The sequence below is a fragment of the Mercurialis annua genome, linkage group LG7 (assembly GCF_937616625.2).
Source record: "Mercurialis annua linkage group LG7, ddMerAnnu1.2, whole genome shotgun sequence".
NCBI classification, from domain to species: Eukaryota; Viridiplantae; Streptophyta; class Magnoliopsida; order Malpighiales; family Euphorbiaceae; genus Mercurialis; species Mercurialis annua.
The window spans coordinates 17,972,146-17,997,717 of NC_065576.1; the positions used below are offsets into that span (position 1 = coordinate 17,972,146).

General features: G+C 38.4%; 3 protein-coding genes and 1 non-coding gene across 4 annotated transcripts; 1 reads left to right on the top strand and 3 right to left on the bottom strand.

The window, feature by feature from the left end:
- Positions 1-15,608: 15,608 nt before the first annotated feature.
- Positions 15,609-17,172, bottom strand: LOC126656933 (uncharacterized). The gene is made up of 2 exons (XM_050351558.1): positions 16,520-17,172; positions 15,609-16,245 (listed from the first exon to the last, which is right to left on the bottom strand). Exons 1-2 carry the CDS (start codon positions 17,170-17,172, stop codon positions 15,609-15,611), a joined length of 1,290 nt encoding a protein of 429 aa, XP_050207515.1.
- Positions 17,173-17,196: 24 nt separating this feature from the next.
- LOC126656934 (uncharacterized) lies at positions 17,197-19,488 on the bottom strand. Its single transcript, XM_050351559.1, has 4 exons — positions 19,378-19,488; positions 19,091-19,257; positions 18,463-18,961; positions 17,197-18,345 (listed from the first exon to the last, which is right to left on the bottom strand). The coding sequence occupies exons 1-4, from the start codon at positions 19,486-19,488 to the stop codon at positions 17,197-17,199; spliced, it is 1,926 nt and encodes a 641-aa protein (XP_050207516.1).
- Positions 18,857-18,963, top strand: LOC126658895 (small nucleolar RNA R71). The gene has a single exon (XR_007634462.1). It is a non-coding gene; the product is annotated as a small nucleolar RNA R71 (small nucleolar RNA).
- Positions 19,489-23,807: 4,319 nt separating the features above from the next.
- On the bottom strand, positions 23,808-25,197 carry LOC126656936 (uncharacterized). The gene is made up of 2 exons (XM_050351560.1): positions 24,853-25,197; positions 23,808-24,800 (listed from the first exon to the last, which is right to left on the bottom strand). The coding sequence occupies exons 1-2, from the start codon at positions 25,195-25,197 to the stop codon at positions 23,808-23,810; spliced, it is 1,338 nt and encodes a 445-aa protein (XP_050207517.1).
- Positions 25,198-25,572: the final 375 nt, after the last annotated feature.

The window sequence follows — 25,572 nt, forward strand, 5'->3', positions numbered from 1 at the left end:
TTCCTTTATGTGCCGAGTTAAAGTCCTAACTTAGGTTTTACGGGATGCCACTTAGTCAGTTTCATCCCAACGCTATTAGGCATTTCTTTACATTTTTAAATTTGTGTAAGGCCAACGATATTCCCTTCTCGATAAGGTTGTTTGCTAGTGTCTATAGTATGACCTTTGCTGGACCTTATGACTTTTCTACGTTTAAGATTTTAAGGAAGGAGAAAAAGGTAACTGAGAATGTAACCACTTCTTTAAAAAGATTTAGAGTGGATTGGTTTAGAGTGAGGCACCCTACAGAATTTACCGATTTCCCCCAATGTTGGCTTGCGAGCTCATTCGAGCATAAGTTCGTTAGGCGGGAAGCTGCTGAGCAAGGATCGTATGATCTTCTTTCGGCTGTTTTGGAAAAGACTAGGTCGGTTGATACTTATAAGTTTGTTCCTAAGATGGAGTTGGTGACTATTGACCCTAACGCCGAAGGTTGTTTTTAATTTGTGGTATTCTGCTCGGTTTTCTTGTTGTCGCGTCTCGTGACTAATATTATTTTGGGTGTTCATGCAGTGTTGGATCTTACTGTGATGGAGGATGCCCGGAAGTCTCGTCCAGCGAGTAAAGAAAAGTTGAAGAATGTTGGAACTTCTAAAGCCGGTGCCCTTCCTCCTACTCATGTTGTTGTTAATTCGGGTGAGGGCTCTTCAGAAGTTCCGATTAGTGCCGTGCCGGTGACGAATGTGTCGGTGGAAGAAGGTGTCCCGGAGAATGTATGTGCTGCTGGGGAGATGCCGAAGTCTCGCACCAAAACAGTTGTGCAGAGGCGTCCGGGTGTGAAGACAGACGAGGATAGCCTCCGAACCGAAGATGACGAAACGGATCGCGTTCCGTATGTGTTTCTCTGAATGTTGTTGGGCCGAAGGTAACTGACTATGTTACTAAGAAGAGGAAATAGGATGGGAAGAATGTGATGGATGAGGTTTCGGTTAAGGTTCTGTCTTGTGGCTTGGATATTTCTCCTGTAATTGTAGCTGCCTGGTTGCAGAGGAAAAGTTTGGTTACGTCTGTGGAGAATCCGAAGATGGCTATGAAGTTGGCAACCACTGCTTTTCTTCCTCAGGATAGGTCTTTGCTAAAACATACTGAACCTAAGGAATTTACTGGATTGCAGATGAGTTTTCTTCTTCAGGTTTGTTGACTATTTGCTCTACTTTTTTTTTGAATGTATGTGTCTTGTGTTGTGTTTGTAGGCTATAAATCATTTTGTTTGTGCTGATGTTTATCAACGAGACTTGGTGAACCAAGCTGCTAAGGATCATGTAGCTGCGACTGCGGCTTTATCTTCGTTATAGAATGAACAACTTGCTCGGAGCAATGTGGAGTCGTTGATGGCTTATCAGACTGAGGAGTTTAAGAAAGAGATTGCCGATTTGAAGTCTTCTTTGTCTGATGCTACCAAGAAATCCGAGGAGCAGGACCAGCGCATTTCCGAGTTTGAGGATGAGAAAAGCAAGCTTCAGTCGGATATGTCTTATTAGAAAGAAGAGTACGAGCGTGACCTCGGTCTTAAGCAGAAAGAGGTGGATGATCTGGCTCGACAGCTCTCTGAGGCCAAGTCAAGTGTAGATGCTGCTAAAAAGGCGCAGCTGGTCTAGATTGGGCAATTGATTCGCTATATCGAGGAGGATTTAACTAGCCGAGTAGGGCCTTTACTGCCGGCTGATGTTGATTCTGATGTTTTGCATTTGGATATCGCTGGCTTGTATCCGAAGATGACTGTCGATCGGGAGAAAGAGCTGGAGGAAGAGCTTGATCGTGAATTGCAAGAAGCTGCTGATGCTGGTAAGGTTGTTGATGAGCGGGTGAACGTGGATGTGGATGATCAGCCTCTTGAGGTTCGTGATTATGAAGAGGCGGGACTGAGCGAGGGTGTATCTGTCTCGGGTACCGGTGTGTCGGTGCTCGATGAAGTGAATAATGTCGAGATCAGTCCTTAGGCATTTTTGTGTTTGTTAATTTTTGTTAAAACCAGTTTATTGATAATTTTACGTTGTATTTGAATTTAAATGCTTGTTTTGTTGTTGGCTTATTCTCTCCTTTGTTATTTGTGGCCTGTTTGTGTGTGTGTGTTCACTGTTATATCGGATAAATGACGAACTGAATTCACTTTTTAAACTTGGTAGGTATTAAATTGAATTCAGGTTGCGCCTGAGCTTGTTTTGCGGGTGGGTGATTACCCTGGTGTTTATTCGAGTAATAATTCAATTTTGTTGTTGAGTAGTAACTACTTTTTATCCGAGCAAAGGCTCGCGTTTCAAGTCGGTGATAACCTTAGTATTTATTAGAGTAAGAGCTTCCTTGTCTTCGTAGATTGTCAACTGATTTCTAGCCAGGCAGGAGCTCGATTTCTTCATAGATAGTAAACTAATTTTTAGCCGAGCAAGAGCTCGTTTTTTGAATAGGTGATAACCTTAGTACTTAATAGAGAAAGAGATCAATTTCTGTTGTGTTTTCAAGGTTCATAACGCAGCGGAATTTTAAAAAGTTTTCTAAAACCCAAACCAAGATTCATGTAATTCGAATAAATAGATTAACAACAGAATTAATACTTACTTGTATGTCGAATTCAAACAGAAATTTAGGAAGGAAGGAGGTGGTTCACTTTGGTGATACCTGGCCTCAGATCAGAAACGCCTCCAAAAGAATGCGTCCTCTACGAGTATCCACACGAACAGACCTTAGCCAAAACTAGTGCTTGTGTCCTAGCACTATTGCTTCACAAGCAATTTTAAATTTTAGTGATTTAGTGAATAATGAATTTCGTAATCTTCAAACCCATTTCTTAATGTGTATTTATAGTCATACAACAACACTAGGGTTTGAGACAAATTCGTATTTCAATCTCATTGTAACTCTTACAAGTTTATGTTTATCAAAAACTCCTTTTTTGATAATCATCTATATATATATTAATTATTATAATTATTATCTTCAAAAATAATAAATTAAGGAAAACACTTATCCTTAAATTTCGAATTAATATATATATATATTACGAATTATATATATATATATATATATATATATATATATATATATATATATAATAATTAATCACATTGGGCTTGTACAATCCATAACTGTTTTGGGTCTGTTCTTAGTGTGCGACTTTGTAGGTTCATATAACGTCGGCAGTAGGTCCGAAATCTCTATTTCAGCCCACAAGTCATAAGTGGCCTCTAGCAAGACATTATGACTACCCAAGTTATACGAATATCGACAATCTGATTTAACCATTTACAATAATATTTTAATCCCTTTGTCTCTCGATATCCAGATTGAATATAAGGCATAGTCATGTCATCCTTATAATATTCAATCATTAGTTTCCTGATTCTAAGTAGACTGAAAATGATAACTCTTTATCAATTCATTTAGCATGGCCATGCATTTCCTTCAGTCTATCTTCTTCAAGGGGCCCATAGATATCTTACTCAAATAAATAAGGGACAAATTCCTTCTCAGTCACTCACATTTCTCACATAGTTACTTTCATATCCAATGGCAATCTATTTCATTATCCTGTTAAAGATAATGTAAGACTGTATCAAAATATGAAATATCTATGTAGAAATCCATGATAATTTCAAGGTCTAAGTATTATACTAATAGAACTGTAATGAGAATTACTTATGACAGTGATCTATGTAGTATTCTCATAATGGGTCATCCAGTGTCTTTTTTCTCAAATAGCACCTATGATTTGACTTAATATCTCATATACATGATTAGTAAAACATAATCATCAGTCAACATCATACTAGTCTCAATGTTCTATTAAGACTAGGGATATATGGAATATAATTCTTTTATAAAACATAAGGGTTCTACTATCAAGTCACATACTTGATGACCTTAGAAAGAATTAACCATTCAAGTATTTTAATCATTAATATAAAATGATAAAAACTGTCAATCAATAAATAACAAAATGATAAAGTCAAAACATGGTCAAACATGATTGACCTAGTGCATATCACTAACAATTTCTTCATAGATATTAAAATAATTTATAGCCGAGCAAGAGCTCGTTTTTCGAGTAGGTGATAACCTTAGTACTTATTAGAGCAAGAGCTCGATTTCTTCATAAATATTAAACTAATTTATAGCCGAGCAAGAGCTCGTTTTTCGAGTAGGTGATAACCTTGATAGTTATACACATTTCTTGTTCTTTTTAATTTTTCTTTCTTTAATTTTTGGGGAAAACCGACATTCTTGTCTTCAACCAACTTTTGACTCGATTGCCGATGAAAAAACCCCTGACCGACTCGACTGATTTTACTGGTAGAATCGCTTAAGGACCTTAGCATTCCATGTCCTAAGTAGGTCTCTGCCAGATAGATATTGCAGGTAGTATGCTCCGCCTTTTCCCACTTTTTTGACCGAGTATGGTCCCTCGCAGTTCTAATGTCTGCTCGACGTAACATTAAATCTCCGATGTTGAATGTCAGGTGCTTTACCTGCTTGTTGTGGAAATTTGCCATTCTCTGTTTGTAGGCTTCAATACGTGTTAAGGCTGTTTCTCTATGCTCTTCTAGCATGTCCAAACAAATCTTAATATTTTCTTCATTTTTCTTTGTGTCAAAGTATAGCACCCTCAGTGTCGGCATTCCTATTTCGACCGGGATTATTGCTTCGCACCCGTATGTTAGGCTGTATGGTGTTCTTCCTGTTCCTGCTGTTGCCGTTGTTCTGTATGACCATAAAACGTTGTGTAGTTCTTCTGTCCATCTGCCCTTGGCTTCATCTAACCGTTTCTTCAAACCGTTGACGACTGTTTGATTGGTGACCTCGGTCATCCCATTAGTTTGTGGATGGGTGACCGAGGTGAATCGTAGATCGATTCCTTTGTAAGCGCAGTAGTCCTTGAATCCCTTAATGTTGAACTGTTTGCCATTATCCGTTATTACTATCTTTGGTATGCCGAACCTGCAGATTATTTCTCTTCTAAAGAATTTCACTACTCTGGTCGCTGTAATCTTGGACACCGCTTCTGCTTCTACCCACTTTGAGAAATGATCTACGACCATTATCAAGAAGCGGACTTGCCCTGCTGTCGTGGGGAAAGGTCCGACGATATCGATTCCCCACGTAGTGAACGGCCATAGGCTGATGATAGGGGTTTGATCAGTGGTTGGTTGATGGTGGACATTTTGGTGGATCTGACATTTTTCATATCTTTTTACTAGCTCGGCTGCGTCTTCCGACATGGATGGCCATTAGTAGCCTTGTCGGACTGCTGTATGACAGAGAGCGAGGTGGGCAACATGGCTACCACAAGTTCCTTCGTGAATTTCTTTGAGAACATAGTGTCCTTCTTTAGTCAAGCACCTAGACCAGGGGTGTGTGTATGACTTGCGGTATAGCACTCCGTCCCGATAAGCAAAATGAGGTGCCCTTCTTTTAACTTTCTTAGCCGCTTGTTTGTCATCTGGTAGGATGTCACTCTCTGTATACGCAATTATCTACTGCATCTATTCATCTAGTGGTCGAGTGAGGAAGATCGCTTCTGGTTTTGTATGCTGCTATGATGTTGAATAGAGAATGGTACTCCTGGTATCTCGGTTGCCTTTTCATTTTCTGATCTCGGGATTTGCTCCACTTTCCATATTCCTCCGTCTTCGCTTATCTTCGTCAATAGTTCCTTGACTCGCTCTGCATATCTTTTCATGTCTGCATCTTTGATTTCAAAAGTTCCCAGTACTTGTTTAACTATTAATTGAGAATGGCTCTGGATGTTGATTACTTCGGTTTTGACAACTGTGGCCATTTGTAGCCCTGCAATTAGCGCTTCGTACTCTGCCGAGTTGTTTGTGGATGGGAAGTTGAAATGAATAGACTGTTGTAGTCGGATTGAATCTGGTCCTTCGAGCATAATTCCTGCCCCTGAACCGGAAGTATTGGACGCTCTGTCTACCAGGAGGTTCTAGGAGACTATGCTCGTGTTATTCTTGCTTGGTTGATCGTGCGCGGTTGTCTCTGCCACACAATCCGCTAACACCTGAGCTTTTAACGCTTGTCTTGGTTCGAACTTGATGTTTTAAGATCTTAGTAATACCGACAAATTCACCAATCTTCCCGAAGTTTCTGGTCTGCTCAGCGCCTTTTTGAGTGGCTGATTAGTTTGAACTATGATCGTGTGGGCTTGGAAGTATCTTTTCAATTTTTCCACTGTAAGGATCAGAGCGAAAGCAAACTTTTCAATCTTGTTGTATCTCAGTTCGATTCCCGTAAGAACTTTGCTTGTGTAGTATATGGGTTTTTGCTTTCCATGATGTTCTTTGACCGGTACCGATGCCACTGTCTCGTTGGTCGTCGATAGATACAGGTAGAGTGTATCGCCAGTTTTTGGTCGACCGAGCAGGGGTGATGTTGTTAGGAAGGTTTTTAATTCTTTGAAGGCTTGCTGACAGTCTTGATTCCATTCGAAGTTTTTGATGTTCCTCAAGGTTTTGAAAAAAGGAAGACATCGTTTGGCTGAGCAAGATACAAAACGTCCGAGGGCTGTGATTCGCCCGTTTAGTTTTTGTACCTCTTTGGCTGTTTCTGGTGCTTTCATGTCCAAGATGGCTTGTATCTTTTCCGGGTTTGCTTCGATACCTCTTTGTGAGATGAGGTAACCTAGGAATTTTCCTACTGGAACCCCAAAAGCGCACTTGTTCGGGTTCAATTTGAGCCTGTACTTTCTTAACTTCTGAAAAACTTCTTCTAGGTCCTTTGCGAGGTCTTCCACCTTTACCGACTTCACTATGATGTCATCCACATATACTTCCATGTTTCGCCCGATTTGATCCTTGAAGACGAAGTTCATCAATCATTGGTACGTGGCCCCGACGTTTTTCAAGCCGAAAGGCATTTGCTTGTCAAAGAATGTGCCCCTGTCGGTAATGAAACTAGTTTTTTCCTCATCGTCTTTATGCATAGGTATCTGGTGGTAGCCCTGGGTCACTGTTGACTGCTAGCCGCAAGTGACGGTATCGCACAAGTAATATAATCCGGAAGTACGGATATCGATCCCACAGAGACAATGGATTTAACGACTAATTTTGAGAATTCTTTTGACCGGTTAACTACGAAAATGGGTTGAGAGTTTTTGTAACCAAAATAAGTAAAAGTAACCAAATAACAATTAAATTAAGTAATTAAAATCAATAAAGTAAAACTGATTTAAAAGATGATTTTTGTGTAAATAATAAGAGTAAAGGTTGAAGGGTTGATAATTCCGAATAAGAATATAAAATCATGAACAATGAATATCTTGGTGATTATCTAGAATCGAGCTATTCTAAAATAACGAATTCCGCTCTCTCGAGCCTCAAAGACTGAAATGATCACACTTAGTTGTATTGCCAAAATTATAGTTCAGGCTAGTCTAAAGCATCCATAGCTCTCTCTCGAGTTACCATGGATAAAAATGAACAAGTAACCAAATTATAGGCAAATTACTCACTCTCGTGTTATAATGAACCTAGTCCAATGATTAAATGATATTTATTAAGCAAACCCTTAAGAACACGTATTCATTAACTCACTCTCGTGTTATTAATTCATACGTTGTTGATTAACTGATCTATTTTAACTAAGCTCTCTCGAGTCAATAATTAAAACATGAAACAATGAATGAATGGATCAAAAACATTCATGCATTAAGAATATTAATCAACACCAAATTTCAACACCTATTAATTAATCGATAATTAACTCACTCTCGTGTTATTAAAAACCAATTAACCAACTAAATTGTGATTGTGAAGCGAACTCAGGATTACTTAAATTCCAACCCACTCTCGTGGTGTTGTCCTTTAAGTTTCCGATTATCACTACTAGAAATTCGCTGATTAGTGACGGATTTTAGCGACGGATTTCAAATCCGTCGCTAAAATTAATATTACCGACGGATTTAGCGACGGATTAAAAATCCGTCGCTAATTCCTAATAAAAATTGGCGGGAATCATCCCGCCAAATTTAGCGACGGAAATTCCGTCGCTAAAATTGGCGGGATGAATTCCGCCAATGAAAATTGCACTTTTAGCAACGGATTGTTGAATGCGTCGCTAAAAGTAAATAAATAGCGAAGGATTGTTGAATCCGTCGCTAAAAGTAAATAAATAGCGACGGATTGTTTAATCCGTCGCTAAAAGTTCTATTTTTTTTTTAAAAAAATTAGTTAATAGAAAAAAAATTATTAAAAAATTATTATTAATTAAAAAATATTATTAATAAAAGTATTTGAATTAAAAATATTAATGTAAAAAATAATTATATTAAAATGTGGGGGTAAAGTGTAAAAGCAATAATTTGTTGTTTTTATTTAAAATAATTATAAAAAAGTTATTAAAAATATTAAGTATAAAAAATAATTAGTATGAGAAAAATATATTTTATATCGTGGAAGTAAATTGTGAGAGCAAATATTTGTTACTTTTAGTTATATTTAAATATAATATACATACATATATAACAAGAACATGAGCTGGTTAAGATGGAGTTACGCGTGGGGGAACTCCAAAGTTAATGAGCTTTGGATGGAGCAATGGAAGGATGGGTGACCTACTGGGAAAGTTGGGAAATTTACGGGTGGATGACAGTGTGTGGTCTATCGCGGGTGGTTGGGTGACAGTGTGTGGTCTATCGCGGGTGGTTGGGTGACAGTGTGTGGTCTATCGCGGGTGGTTGGGTTCGGTGGGCTACCGATTAAATAATATTATATTTTATGATTTTTTTTTTAATTTTTAAAATTAGCGACGGATTAAAATCCGTCGCTAAAATCCGTCGCTAATTTTTTAATAATCCGTCGGTAAACTTTTTCTTCTGTCGCTAAAAAATTTTGCGACCAGAAATCCACCGACGGACAATGTCCGTCGGTAATCCGTCGGCAAACACATTTGCCGACGGATTTTGGCTGTTTAGCGACGGAAATTTCCGTCGCTAAACAGCGAATTTCTAGTAGTGTATTTAGATCTATTCAATTAACAATTTCTCAATTAGTTAACTAAACATGTATCATGAATTAATTTCTCAATTTAATCCAAGCATTGAGTCCAATAACCGAAACACGATAAATCACAAAAATATCCAAGGCCAATCAATTATATCAATAAACGTTCATATCAACCCTCGAACTAAAGGTTTAGTTACCCATTGTCATATGCATTACAACAATGGATAAGTTATACCTTGAGTACATGAGAAATAAAAGATAGAAATAATCTATACTAAAGAGTTTTTGTAGTGGCTAAACCTAAGTCTACACTAAGTTATGATATATTTTCTCTACACAAATGGGGTCTATTTATAGAGTCACTTTGAGTGGAGTTCAAGCCAAAGATGTCATCCTTCCATATGAGTCTTGAATCATAATCAAGTTGAGAATATCTTCTTTCCTTTGAAAGCGGAGTAATGATCAAGTCCTTCCATAATCAACTTGAATGGACCAATCTTTAACTTGTCTTGTTTCCAAAAGAGTAAGGCTTCTTCCCTTAATGAGTCTTTATCTTATTGCCAAAGCCCACTTCTTTGTGTGCAAGTCAAGAAAGAACACTCTCTTGAGTGTGAATGCAATATTCTGCTGATTATGGAAGGTCCGATATGATATCTTCAGAATTTCGTTGCCTTATTCCAATGCGAACACATTTTTGTGCACATCCAGATGTCAGCCGGCCCTTGGCCGGCCTGATGTCGTGGGCCGGCTGAAGGCCGGCCGATCTGCCTTTCTTTGGGTCTTGACCGGTTTGACTCAAATCGAACCGGTTGGCTTTGGGTTCGGCTCCGGTTTTCTGAATACTTCTGACTTTGACTATTTGACCCTGTTTCAATCATAAATACCCCAAAAATGATAAGATTTAATATTTATTCTTAAAAACTACAGAACACGAAATCCTAACTATTTAAGCTTATATTTTACGAATAACTACTGAAAACTGACAAATAAATGCTATAAAAAATACGTAAAATAATAGCTTATCAAACCTTCTCACACTAAAGCTTTGCTTGTCATCAAGCAAAACATGAATCTTGCCCTAACTATAAACTAACCCTGCTCGTAACATGTTAAATACAAGTCAACAATTAATTTACCAAACTAATGAATCGATTAAGTGAGATTTCCTACACCAACAATCATTAATGATACAGACAAATGATGGATGAAAATAGAATGACATAATCCGATAACACCAAGAATACTATCATTCTAGCTTTATGCAACACTGAATACTACTAATGAATTACCATCGTCTGTGGGACATGTGAAAAGTAGTCAGTTTTCTTACTTAGCTACTCATGTCAATAACTCATAAAAAATAAGCAAATGGCATTAATTCCTAACAAGTTTTCACTCCGACACTCATGTGTTTGAGGTGTGAAATCAACAATTTCTCTCAATTAAAAACATGCAAATTTAAAATTGGCTTGCTCATTGTCCCGGACTCCGTTACTTGGCTCGGTTTTTGACAAAAATCACTTGGTCTTTATTTTTGGATTGTGATGGGGTTAAGGTAAAAGAAGGTAATATTTTTGGATTTTTAAAATAACTTGACTTGAATCAACTTTTCTTTGAAGTGTGAAATAGTGGACTAGCATGGAATTTTTCTTTAACACGTGAACTTTCTTTTCTTTTTATTTGCCTTTTTTTTTCTTTTGATTTTCTTTTCCTTGCTTTTTTTTTCTTGCATCTTTTCTTTTATTATAAGGCATTTATTTTCTTTTTAAGGCACTTGTTCACACTTTTTTTTTATCATCAAGTTAAAATCACACTTTTTTTCAATTTTTTTGTTGATCAAATGAAGTTGAGGTGTTGAAAGAGGTGAAAATTTCAAGGGTGAAAGATGTGAAATGTGGGTTGAAAATCAAGAAAAAAAAGGCTAAAACTCAAAATTGTGTAATCTAATGGATGAAGGGTAGGCTATTTAAGTGGTCTAAAATAAATTGTGTGTACCTAAATGCCAAGGTCATCTAAATGTCAAAAACTCAACCGTGTAACTTTGAATGGACACTGAGCAAGTTCTAGAAATGTAGCATGTTAATCAATTCTCACAACAAGAAATTAGGCTCGAACTCTCAAAAATAATGGTGTGTTTTGCCATTTACTTAAGTATTACAAGTCATGCCAAAAATTGCAAAAAGTTTGAAAATGACTCAATTTTCGATAAAAGCAAACATGTCATGATTCCGCATCAAGTTCTTCAACCGAGTTTCAGTGGTTACTAAAAGCTAGAAACTGAATTCACCCTAGATTATCGAATCATGTTATAAAATTAACATTTTTATTTGTTGAGCATCATTAACTATTGTTGGAATTAAAAACCACACTTACATTTTTTTTCAAAGTTTGGAATTAATTATTTGACAAATATTTAAAATTTCAAGCCAAAACTTTATTTATTTTTCTATTTACATTTTTCTTTGATTTTTTCTCCTCACACTATTTTGAACCATATTTTGATATACAAAAATGTATTTTTGATTTTAATTTTTTTTTATTTTTAATTTTTTTTTTATTATTATGAATTTTTTTCTTTTTCCACCCCCTCACTAGAATTATGCATTGTCCTCAATGTATAAATAAGTGCAAAATAAAAGAAAGAAAAGTAATAATAAAAAAAATTAAAATTGCTTCTCTTTTTGGTGAGACGGCGAAAATTGCTCCACAAGTGGTTGCAAGCCGCTCCATTTTCTCCGATTTCCAAAGTTCTTCGCAAGTAGCGTTGGGTTGGATAATAAAAATCTAAATCAACCGTTTAAACTAAACCGAAAAAATAGCAAAATAACATAACAAGTCTAAAAATACTGAATAAAATATAACAGTCTACAAATAGTCTGAATATACTAAATAAAAGATAAAAACAAAAACTCAAACACTACTCCCTCGACGATCACGGGATCCTTGACGAAGGCCATCAATCGCCGCACGGTTGGCCCGCATGTCCCCCTCAATTCTCTGGACAGCAGCACGAGTCATAGCAACGTCTGACTCAATCCTCCCAACTGCTGCTCTGGTGTCAGCTACATCTCTCTGCACAGTCTGACAAATACGAGTCAAACGTCTAAGTAAAGTACGCAAAGGAACTCGTGGTCTGACTGCAGGTGGTACTGGTGTGTCGGCTGGAGCTGCAGAAGGAAACAGTGGATCGACGACTGGAGGTGGAGGAACTTCCCCTGCACCAATAGGATAAGTCTAGATGTTCCGCCAAACATCCTGAACCTTCTGGAAATTCAGGCGCTCAATGGTCTCATATGTCACCATATCACGACGCTCAGTGAGTTTGGCCTCGCCAGTTGGTAAGGCCACTCTAGCATGCTGAAGTATCTTGCTAATCAGTACTGGAAAAACCAAGGCCTTGCCTTTGAAGCGTGCAGCATCAAAAATCTGATGAATGATGATGGTGGCTAGGGGAATCCTCTGAACTGTACCTGGAAAACCATACATCATTATATCCATCCAGTACAAATCTGTCACCCTTACCTCATTTAATCCACTCGCTTTAGGCGATACATTGAAGGCAAAAAGATAAGCCAACAAGCGAGGGCGAATCGCCAAATGTCTAGCCAGAAAGCAGCGATTTCCTCGCTCTGTTGCCCAGTCAATCTGAAACTTAACTCGTGCACTTTCAACAGTCCATTCTTTGTCACTGATTATTTCTTTCATGTATGCATGAAACTCAGGACAACCCTCTCCTTGAGGTGGCAACTCTAGCATCTCATTCAACAATTCCATTGAGATAGAAATTTGTCTACCTCGCACAAAGCTCTACAAAGTAGTCACCTTTGCTCTATCTTTATATTTAATATTGGCATAAAATTCTCTTACCAAAGTTGGATAGTACTCGCCGGATAGATCGAGAATCTTCGCCCATCCTAAACTAGCAAAAGCGGCTCGGATGTTGAATTCTGCATCCACCTCTCTATGGACCGTTTTCTCCACAATCATTGTGTTTGAATCGGACGCAACAAACCATTCACTGTTTGTGGCTGACGAGAAACGTCCAGAATCATGTGGTGCACCTTTTCGCTTTCTTTGTGCCTGTCTTCCTCTTGAGGTACTAGCGGCGGTTGATTTTTGCGTCATTTTGTCCTACGAAAATCACAACAAATATGCAATACACTTACCAACAAGATTCACAACATCAATTTACATCATTCTACAACATCCTAAAAGATTTTGTACATGTAAGTTCCTACAACTAAGTGAAATAATTAAAGTCTACCAAAAGTTAGTCAAAGCCTTAATGTTTATGTACTCCTAAATGTAACAACATGTCATGTTAGAGCATCTAATTAATCTAAATTAGTCAATTTATCACTTTCCCCAATTTTAATTTCCTAGGGTTCTAAGTAAATTCTACCAATTCTAATCAATTGAAACAATTAAAACACAAATTAACTAATGGGTAATCAATCCTATTGCTAACTAAACAATCTTCAATCATTTACTTCACAAAAACTACAACAATTATTACATAATTAGAAATGAAGAGTTCAAAGTATAAAGTGCACATACCTTAAATTTCAAGTGATTTTGGTGAATAATGAATCTTAGAAAAGAAAATTGAAACGCCAAATGAAGATAACTCCAAGTTGTTGCAGCTTTCTCCACGGATTTGAAGTGCAGTGACAAGGCCGGTTAGAGGCCGGCTGAGGTTCATAAAATTTTTTGTTTTTTTTATGTGGATTTCAGTGCCTCGGCCGGCCCTTGGCCGGCCCTCGACATTAGGCCGGCTGAGCCTCTGCATTTTTTTTTCTTTTGGACGAGTAAAAACTCGTCCTTGCAATTGTCGGTCGGCCCTTGGCCGGCTCACACACCTAGGCCGGCTGGGGACCGGTTGAGGGACTGAAATATTTTTTCAAAAATCGAAAAACAAGAAAATGTTATGAAAAATAAATTGCAAACCTCTCGGGAATGCCTCCCGAGTGCGCTTGTTTAACGTCAAATCTAGACTGCATGGTTGAATCACGGAGGGGTGCTGAGTGAAATTTGCTCCACCATTTGGTCGGTCAATGGTCCAAAATAGGGTTTGCACCTATGGCCATTGACCTTGAAAATTTCCCCCCGTTTGTTCTCCAACTCCAATGCTCCGTGCTCCGCCACACTCTTCACTTTGAATGGGCCATTCCATCGCGATTTAAGTTTTCCTGGAAACAACCTTAATCGTGAGTTGTAAAGCAAAACCAATGCACCTACCTCGAAAACCTTGGGGTTTATGTGAGAATCGTGCCATCGTTTTATTTTCTCTTTGTAGAGCTTGACATTCTCGTATGCCATGAATCGAAACTCGTCCAATTCATTTAACTGAAGCATTCGCTTCTCACCTGCGGCTTTCAAATTAAACTTTAACTTCTTTATCGCCCAATATGCATAATGTTCGAGCTCAACTGGAAGATGGCAAGCTTTCCCATAGACTATGCGAAATGGAGGCATTCCGAGAGGCGTCTTGAAAGCCGTACGGTATGCCCATAATGCATCGTCTAACTTTAGTGACCAATCCTTTCTTGTGCCATTCACTGTTTTCCCGAGAATTCGCTTCAACTCGCGATTTGATACTTCAACTTGTCTGCTTTTCTGAGGATGATATGGGGTAGCGATGCGGTGGTAGACATTGTATTTCTTCATTAAAGCATCAAATTGCCTATTGCAAAAATGAGATCCACCATCGCTTATTATGGCCATCGGAGTGCCAAACCGATTCATCAATTTCTTGAGAAACTCCAACACTACTTTGGCATCATTTGTGGATAAGGCCTCCGCCTCTACCCATTTGGAAACGTAATCCACACATACCAAAATGTATTGCTTTCCAAAAGACACCGGAAACGGCCCCATGAAGTCAATTCCCCATACGTCAAAAATTTCTACCTCTTGGATAGAAGTCAAGGGCATCTCATCTCGTTTAGAGATATTTCCAACTCGTTGGCATCGATCGCAATGATTCACAAAATCCTTTGCATCTCTAAAAAGTGTTGGCCAAAAGAATCCGCTCTCAAGTACGCGAGCCGCGGTCCTTGCCGTACCATAATGTCCCGTATAAGATGATTCGTGGCAATGACTAAGAATGGGTAACATCTCGTTAAGAGGCACACATCGTCTTAGCATTCCATCCCCACATACCTTGAAGAGATACGGTTCATCCCAGAGAAACCTTTTAACATCACTTAAAAACTTTTTCCTTTGATGATAAGACATGTCAGGTGGCATAATATATGAAGATAAACAATTTGCAATGTCTGCATACCACGGTGTCTCCACTTCAGAAATTATTATAAGCATTTCATCTGAAAATCTCTCGTTGATTTCTACTCCTAATGGTATAGGTTCAGGAATTTCTAACCTTGATAAGTGGTCAGCTACCACATTTTCCATCGCCTTTTTGTCTTTGATTTCAATATCGAACTCTTGTATGAGTAGCACCCATCGAATCAGTCTCGGCTTTGCGTCTTGTTTTGCGAAGAGATATCGTAGTGCGGCATGATCCGTATATATGACAACTTTGGAGCATAGCAAATATGACCGAAATTTATCCAATGCAAACACCACGGCGAGCATTTCCTTCTCAGTGGTGGTGTAATTGAGCTAAGCCCCTGCCATTGTTCTGCTTGCATAATAGATCACGTGCAGTTTCTTATCCTTTTTCTGCCCCAAAACACATCCTAGAGCTTGATCACTAGCATCGCACATCAATTCAAAAGGTAGCTCCCAATCCGGCGAAGAGATAATTGGTGCCGAGACTAGAGCTTCCTTCAACTTTTCAAATGCTAGCAAACAGTCATTAGGGAAATCAAAAGGAGCATCTTTCAGAAGCAAATTAGTAAGAGGTCTAGCAATTGAGGAAAAATCTTTGATAAAGCGACGATAAAAACCAACATGCCCTAGAAAGGCACGAACTCCCTTAACAGTTGTCGGTGGTGGAAGTTTCTCGATTACTTCCGTCTTCGCTCTATCTACCTCAATGCCATCCTTTGAAATTTTGTTCCCTAAGACTACTCCTTCTTCCACCATGAAGTGGCATTTCTCCCAATTTAGCACTAAATTTGTCTCTTCACATCTTGCTATAACTCGATCGAGATTCTTCAAACATCCTTCAAAAGAATCTCCAAATACTGAGAAGTCATCCATGAAAACTTCCATAACATCCTCCATCATGTCTGAGAATATGGAGGTCATGCATAGCTGAAATATTGTTGGTGCGTTACAAAGACCAAACGGCATCCTGTGATATGCAAATGTTCCAAAAGGATAGGTAAAAGTTGTTTTCTCTTGGTCATCCGGGAAAATAAGAATTTGGTTATATCCGGAATAACCATCGAGAAAACAATAGAAAGCGTGGCCCGCTACCCGCTCAAATATTTGATCAATAAAAGGTAACGGGTAGTGCTCTTTCCTCGTCTCTGTATTTAACTTGCGGTAGTCAATACAGATACGCCACCCCGTTACTGTCCTTGTGGAGATTTTCTCCCCCTTGCTGTTCTCAATCACTGTCATACCCCCTTTTTTTCGGAACACATTGAATGGGACTCACCCATGGGCTGTCAGAAATGGGGTAAATAATTCTAGCATCAAGTAATTTCACAATCTCTTTGTGAACTACTTCTTTCATGTTTGGATTGAGCCTCCTCTGTCGCTGTGCTGACGACTTGGATTCATCTTCAAGATGAATTTTATGCATCACCACTGATGGGCTAATCCCACGAATGTCAGAAATTTGCCATCCAATTGCCAAAATATGATTTTTCACCACTTGAATCACTTGCTGCTCTTGTGATTCTGTCAATTTGCTTGAGATTATAATTGGCAACATATTATTTTCACCTACGAATGCGTACCTCAGATGTGATGGAAGCGTTTTAAGCTCCACTTTTGGTAGCTTAATAGAAGATGGTGGTGTTACCCTCTCGTTTCTATTTAAATTCTCTGGTGTTGGTTCATCCTCTTCCTGTTCAGTTGGTTCTACAGAGGTGAAAGATACCTCTGATACTTGTGCAGATTCAGTTCCCCCCTCTGAACACTTGGTGGATTTGACGAACTTTGTACCTGAAATCTTGAAATCGATTAAGTTAGTTTCACTACCTTGGTTTATTGCTTCCATATTTCTCTTGAGTTGTTCAGACACCATTTCATCAAAAACATCAACTCGCATGCATCCTTCCCCTTCGGTAGCATTTCACATCAACTTTTTCATGTCAAATTCCACACTATCTTCGTCAATCCTCAAAGTCAACTTTCCAGCATGAACGTCGATTAGTGCCCTTCCTGTATTCATGAAGGGACGCCCAAGAATCATGGGGCAGTTCTTATCAACTGCATAATCAAGAATAACAAAGTCCACATGAAAGATGAACTTATCCACTTTGACTAAAACATCTTCGACCACTCCATATGGTTTCTTGATTGACTGGTCGGGCAATTGGAGTACCTTTGAAGTTTGTTTTACTGATTGATTACCAAATAAATTTCTGAAAAGAAACAGAGGTATTAAATTTATACTTGCACCCAAATCACATAAACAGTTCACAGTATTTAAATTTCCAATGGTGCAAGGAATAGTAAAACTTCCTGGATCTTTCAGTTTTGTGGGTAAATCACTCAAAATGATTGAGCTGCAGTTTTCAGTCAATGAGATAGTGCCTTTATCTTTCCAACTTCGCTTGTTCATAATTATGTCTTTGAGAAACTTCGCATACTGAGGCATTTCACGCAAAGCATCCGCTAGACTTACGTTGATTTGGAGCTTCTTGAAGATTTCCAAAAATTTATGAAATTTATGGTTGTCTAGCGTTTTCTTGAGTCGACTTGGAAATGGTACCTTAGGCACATATAGAGGAGGTGGTGGTGGTCTAACCTCAGGAGTTTCATCCTCGACTATTACCTCCTCTCTTGCCTTTGTATTGCTTGAACTTGCTTCGTCAACATTTGGCTCATCATTGACTTTTATAGGCTTCTTACCATGTGGATCATTAAGAGCCTTCCCGCTCCTAAGCTCAACAGCCTTAACTTGCTCTTTGGGATTTGTCTCTGTAGTGGAAGGTAGACCACCCTGGTTTCTACCTTGGATAGAGGTTGCCAATTGTGAAATTTGTACCTCGAGATGATGGAAGGCAGTTGCTTGATTTTTATCTTTCTGTCGCGCCTCTGCTTCAAACTTCTCAAATCGATCCAAAATTTTATCGAGCTTGCTTCCATCATCTTGATTCCTGTTTGATTGGAATCCAGGAGGATTTTGTGGCCTACTACCATAATTGTTAGAATTAAAGTTACCTTGGTTAGGTTGATAGCGGTTTCTTGATTGAAAATTGGAAGTTCCTGTATTTGCCTAAGTATTCGCATTGTTTGGACCTGCATGATTTGTATCTTTCCAAGCAAAATTCGGATGATTCCTCCATCCTGGATTATAAGTATTAGAGTATGGGTCATTACATTGTCCACCAACGTAATTTACTTGCTCATTTGTGGTTTGTTTTGAAACTAAGCATTCTCCTCCTGAGTGGCTGAAATCTCCACAAAATTCGCATCCTGCTTGCACTGCTGCTATCGGAGCATTCCTTTGTCTTTTGTACAAATCCACTTGAGCTTGGAGGGAAGCATTCTTTGTTTTCATTGCCTCCAACTCTTGGATCTGCTCTAAGGTCATCATGCCTCTTTGATTTGTTTGTCTCAGCCTCTCAGTAGGCCAAGAACTACTGTTTGTAGCCAACTCATCTAACAATGCAAGAGCTTCTTCATACGTCTTCCTCATGATTGAGCCTCCTGAAGCTGCATCAATAGTAGCTCTAGTATGCTCATTAATACTATTATAAAATATCTGAATTAAATGTTCCTTCTGGAGATGGTGGTGTGGGCAACTTTGTTGAAGTTCATTGAATCTCTCCCACGCTCCATACAAAGCTTCTCCATCATGTTGAAAGAAATCAATAATTTCTTTTGTCAATCTTGCCGTTTTCCCCAAAGGAAATTATTTGTTGAGAAAAGCTTGTGCAAGTTGTCTCCATGTCGTGATGGAGTTGCTAGCTATAGATTGAATCCATGCTCGTGCCTTATCTCGCAGGGAGAATGGAAACAATCGAAGCTTGATTTGATCCTCCGTCACATTAGGAATCTTGAAAGTATTGCACACCTCCAAAAATTTTGAAATATGTGCATTTGGATCTTCACTAGGGAAACCATAAAATTGGCATCGATTCTCAAGTAGAGTAATCGTGCTAGTTTTGATCTCAAAAGTATTTGCCTGAATAGGTGATGCAAAACATCCAAAATTAGCATATGATCAACATCTGGTAAAAAGAATTCACCCAAAGTGCGCCTGTGAGGTGCTTGCTGTTGTTATCTGTTTCGATTCCTTGGTTGCCTTTTGTTGCACTGGTGCTACCTCAACATTTTGTGGATGGTGAGGCGGAATCATATCAACATTAGCAAATGGAGGGACATACCCGTCATGATGTCTAGCTTCATCCCCCATAGTATCTGATTTTTGGGATGACTTTCGAATACTTCTTTCAAAACTTGTGAGGTCCTGTTGAAACAGTTCTAACGGAAGCTAGGATCGCCGTGCATTGTGCATACACTTTGACTAATTTTCTGCACAAAACAAAAACAACACTACCACAAATAAAATCCGCCAAAATAAATAAATAAAAATAAATGCTAACACACCCAAGAATTCTTGACTCTTAATCTATTAAATACGCAATTGTCCCTGGCAACGGCGCCAAAAACTTGTTGACTGCTAACCGCAAGTGACGGTATCGCACAAGTAATATAATCCGGAAGTACGGATATCGATCCCACAGAGACAATGGATTTAACGACTAATTTTGAGAATTCTTTTGACCGGTTAGCTACGAAAATGGGTTGAGAGTTTTTGTAACCAAAATAAGTAAAAGTAACCAAATAACAATTAAATTAAGTAATTAAAATCAATAAAGTAAAAATGATTTAAAAGATGATTTTTATGTAAATAATAAGAGTAAAGGTTGAAGGGTTGATAATTCCGAATAAGAATATAAAATCATGAACAATGAATATCTTGGTGATTATCTAGAATCGAGCTATTCTAAAATAACGAATCCCGCTCTCTCGAGCCTCAAAGACCGAAATGATCACACTTAGTTGTATTGCCAAAATTATAGTTCAGGCTAGTCTAAAGCATCTATAGCTCTCTCTCGAGTTACCATGGATAAAAATGAACAAGTAACCAAATTATAGGCAAATTACTACTCTCGTGTTATAATGAACCTAGTCCAATGATTAAATGATATTTATTAAGCAAACCCTTAAGAACACGTATTCATTAACTCACTCTCGTGTTATTAATTCATACGTTGTTGATTAACTGATCTATTTTAACTAAGCTCTCTCGAGTCAATAATTAAAACATGAAACAATGAATGGATGGATCAAAAACATTCATGCATGAAGAATATTAATCAACACCAAATTTCAACACCTATTAATTAATCGATAATTAACTCATTCTCGTGTTATTAAAAACCAATTAACCAACTAAATTGTGATTGTAAATCGAACTCAGGATTACTTAAATTCCAACCCACTCTCGTGGTGTTGTCCTTTAAGTTTCCGATTATTTAGATCTATTCAATTAACAATTTCTCAATAGTTAACTAAACATGTATCATGAATTAATTTCTCAATTTAATCCAAGCATTAAGTTCAATAACCGAAACACGATAAATCACCAAAATATCCAAGGCCAATCAATTATATCAATAAACGTTCATATTGTTGGGTTTTATTGGTTCATAACGCAGCGGAATTTCAAAAAATTATCTAAAAACCCAAACCAAGATCCATGTAATTCGAATTAAACAGAACAATTACTTACTTGTATGTCGAATTCAACAGCAATGTAGGAAGGAAGGAGGTGGTTCACTTTGGTGATACCTGGCCTCGGATCAGAAACGCCTCCAAAAGAACGCGTCCTCTACGAGTATCCACACGAACAGACCTTAGCCAAAACTAGTGCTTGTGTGCTAGCACTATTGCTTCACAAGCAATTTTGAATTTTAGTGATTTAGTGAATAATGAATTTCGTGATTCTCAAACCAACTGCTTAATGAGTATTTATAGTGATAAATAACACTAGGGTTTGAGACAAATTCGAATTTCAATCTCATTGCAATTCTACAAGTTTATGTTTATCAAAAACTCCTTTTTGATAATTATCCATATATATTAATTACTATATTTATTATCTTCCAAAAATAATAAATTAAGGAAAACACTTATCCTTAAATTTCGAATTAATATATATATTTATTAATATATATATATTACGAATTATATATAGATATATATATATATATATATATATATAATTAATCACTTAATCACATTGGGCTTGTACAACCCATAACTGTTTTGGGCCTGTTCTTAGTGTGCGACCCTGTAGGTTCATATAACGTTGGCAGTAGGCTCGAAATCCCTATTTCAGCCCACAAGTCATAAGTCGCCTCTAGCAAGACATTATGACTACCCAAGTTATATGAATATCGATAATCCGATTTAACCATTTACAATAATATTTTAATCCCTTTGTCTCTCGATATCCAGATTGAATATAAGGCATAGTTATGTCATCCTTATAACATTCAATCATTAGTTTCTTGACTCTAAGTAGACTGAAAATGATAACTTCTTATCAATTAGCATGGCCATGCATTTTCTTCAGTCTATCTTCTTCAAGGGGCCCATAGATATCTTACTCAAATAAATGAGGGACAAATTCCTTCTCAGTCACTCACATTTCTCACATAGTTACTTTCATATCCAATGACAATCTATTCCATTATCCTGTTAAAGATAATGTAAGACTGTATCAAAATATGAAATAGCTATGTAGAAATCCATGATGATTTCAAGGTCAAAGGATTATACTAATAGAACTATAATGAGAATTACTTATGACAATGATCTATGTAGTATTCTCACAGCGGGTCATCCAGTGCCTTATTTCTCAAATAGCACCTATGATTTGACTTAATATCTCATATACATGATTAGTAAAACATAATCATCAGTCAACATCATACTAGTCTCAATGTTCTATTAAGACTAGGGATAGATGGTATATAATTCTTTTATTAAACCTAAGGGTTCTACTATCAAGTCACATACTCGATGACCTTAGAAAGAATTAACCATTCAAGTATTTTAATCATTAATATAAAATGATAAAAACTGCCAATCAATAAATAATAAAATGATAAAGTCAAAACATGGTCAAACATGATTGACCTAGTGCATATCACTAACACATATCAACCCTTGAACTAAAGGTTTAGTTACCCATTGTCATATGAATTACAACAATGGATAAGTTATACCTTGAGTACATGAGAAATAAAAGATAGAAATAATCTATACTAAAGAGTTTTTGTAGTGGCTAAATCTAAGTCTACACTAAGTTATGATATATTTTCTCTACACAAATGGGGTTTATTTATAGAGTCACTTGGAGTGGAGTTCAAGCCAAAGATGTCATCCTTCCATATGAGTCTTGAATCATAATCAAGTTGAGAATATCTTCTTTCCTTTGAAAGTGGAGTAATGATCAAGTCCTTCTATAATCAACTTGAATGGACCAATCTTTAACTTGTCTTGTTTCCAAAAGAATAAGGCTTCTTCCCTTAATGAGTCTTTATCTTATTGCCAAAGCCCATTTCTTTGTGTGCAAGTCAAGAAAGAACACTCTCTTGAGTGTGAATGCAATATCCTGCTGATAATGGAAGGTCCGATATGATATCTTCAGAATTTCGTTGCCTTATTCCAATGCGAACACATCTTTGTGCACATCCAGGTGTCAACCGGCCCTTGGCCGGCCTGATGTCGTGGGCCGGCTGAAGGCCGGCCGATCTGCCTTTCTTTGGGTCTTGACCGGTTTGACTCAAATCGAACCGATTGGCTTTGGGTTCGGCTCCGGTTTTCTGAATTCTTCTGACTTTGACTATTTGACCCTGTTTCAATCATAAATACCCAAAAAATGATAAGATTTAATATTTATTCTTAAAAACTACAAAACACGAAATCCTAACTATTTAAGCTTTTATTTTACGAATAAGTACTAAAAACTGACAAATAAATGCTATAAAAACTACGTAAAATAATAGCTTATCAGCCGCGTCAATGAAAGAATAAACTTCATACCCGCTAGTAGAGTCTACTAGTTGATCTACGTTTGGCAGAGGGTAACTATCTTTCGGAATGCTCGGTTCAAATCGGTGAAATCAATGCACAATCTCCATTTTCCATTCGGCTTCTTTATCAGCACCACGTTGGACAACCACTCCGGATAGTATACTCGGCGTATGAATCCGGCCGCCAATAGTTTGTCGACCTCATTCCGGATAGCTATATGTCTGTCTACCGCGAAATCTCTTTTTCTTTGATTTACCGGTTTATGGGCGGGTTTGACATTGAGTTTGTGTGTGATGATGCTTGGATCAACCCCCTTAATTTCTCCTGGAGTGTTAACAAATTTGACTTCGTTTCGAATTAGCATGTCGGTTATGTCCTTCTTGGTTGTGGCGGGTAGATCAGCCCCGACCATGACTGATCTTGGGTTAACACCCTTAATTCCACCTCTTCCAGTTTTCCATGGGGCTCTAGCTTGCCTTCATCGGAGTCGGCTATTTATATTGTTTCGATTGCTAGCGTCTGCGAGACTTTCTCCATCGATACTAAGTAACACATCTTGGCTATGTCCTGCCGGCCCTTTACCGTTACCACTCCTTTCATCATCAGGATTTTCATTGACAAATATCAGATGCATGTCACCGCGCCTGTAGCGTAGAGCATTGGCCGACCGAGGATAACATTATATGCTAGGGGCATGTCGACCACCATGAATAGTGTTTTTAACTTGGCCGTAAGACCAGTTAGTCCTCCCAATGGGTTTCCATTATCTTGTCTGAGTTCGACAGTTAGCTCGGCGACTCCTTCTGCTTGTACTGGGGATCCTCCGAGGCCGACAAGTGGTGTACTAACCTTTTTTAAGTTCAGCACCGAGCAACCGATACCGAGATAAGCTTCTTTGGTGATTAGATTAACTGAGCTGCCTTCATATATCAGCTGCCTCATAACCCCGAAATTCTCAATTAAACTCGATATGACTATTGGATCCTGGTGAGGGAAATCGATTCCTTCTCCATCTTCCGAGGTGACACTAACGTCGGGCAACACTTCTGTCGTGGCTATGTGCATCACCAATTTTTGCCTCTTTTTTTGACCTTGTTTGTACTCAGGGTTGGTTATTCTCCCAGCTATCGTGTTAATAACTCCGGCGAAATTTTGTCTCTTTGGTGGGGGACCGCTTTCTCGCCTGGTGTTCTGATTAGTTGGGTTGTTTCTCCCGGGTGTGAACGTTTTATTTTGGGCGACAAAGTACTTTAATCGGCCTATTTGCACCAGTCGGTCAATCTCTTTTTTGAGGCTACCACACTCGTCGGTGATGTGTCCATGCCCGTCATGGAACTGACAATATTTTTGCTTATCTCCCTCATACTGCATTTTGGGTGGATATCGAACTCGTTCAATGTTATTTGTATCCATATTAAGATATGCGATCGGGGAGTGTTGAGCGGGATGAAGACTTGATCTTCTAACTTCACCGGTCGATGTGGTTCCATCCGAGGTGGCGGTGGTTGTCGCTGTTCCCTCGGGCCGAACCTGTCTGGCCGGGGGTGTTGTTGAAAGTCGGCCTTGGTGTCGAAACATGGCTTGTCGTCTGGGCGGCTTTTCTCTGGTGTTCCTCATCTATATTTATGTAATTCCATGCCCGATCCATGAGTTGAGCGTATGTTTGAACCGGATTGGTGATCAGATTATCGCGGAATGCCATCATCGTTGTATTATCTTTCATTGCGTCTATCATTGTATCGTCGTTTAGGTTTCCTACTTCCACCGCCTCGGCATTGAATCTTCCTATGTAGCTTTGCAAACTTTCTCTCGGTTTCTGATAGCAGAGTTTGAGGTCGCTGGACTTCTTTTTGTGTTGTATACTCGGGGCGAAGTGTGTTCGGAACGCTCTTGCCAATTCGTTAAAACTTCGAATCGATCCTTCTTTTAAGCTTTGGTACCATATTGCTGCGGGTCCCTTTTGGGTTGTCGGAAATAGCTTACAGACCGCTGCTTTGGATAAACTTTGTACCATCATAACTACTTAAAAGCAGCTCAAGTGGGTGACGGGGTCCCCCATCCCATTGTAATCATCCAGCCGTGGTTTCTTGTAATTCAGAGGGAAAGGCTCATCCAGGAGCTCGCTTGACAAAGGATTTCCAGTATTCAAGAAACTCGTGCTTCTTGGCTCCCGCCTCCTAATTTTTTCCATCTCGGTCCGTACTCTTTTCGTTATTTCTTGCTCTAGATTTTTCTTCAGACTGGAACCAGCGCCCGTGCTATGTACACTTTCCTCGATTTCTACTCGCTTATGTGTTTTCTTTGTTCCCTCGGGTCCTTTTAGGACTTTGCGACGTGTCTGCCCTTCTCCTGGATGTTGCTGGTTTGCCGGATCTTTCTCGGGTGTGGC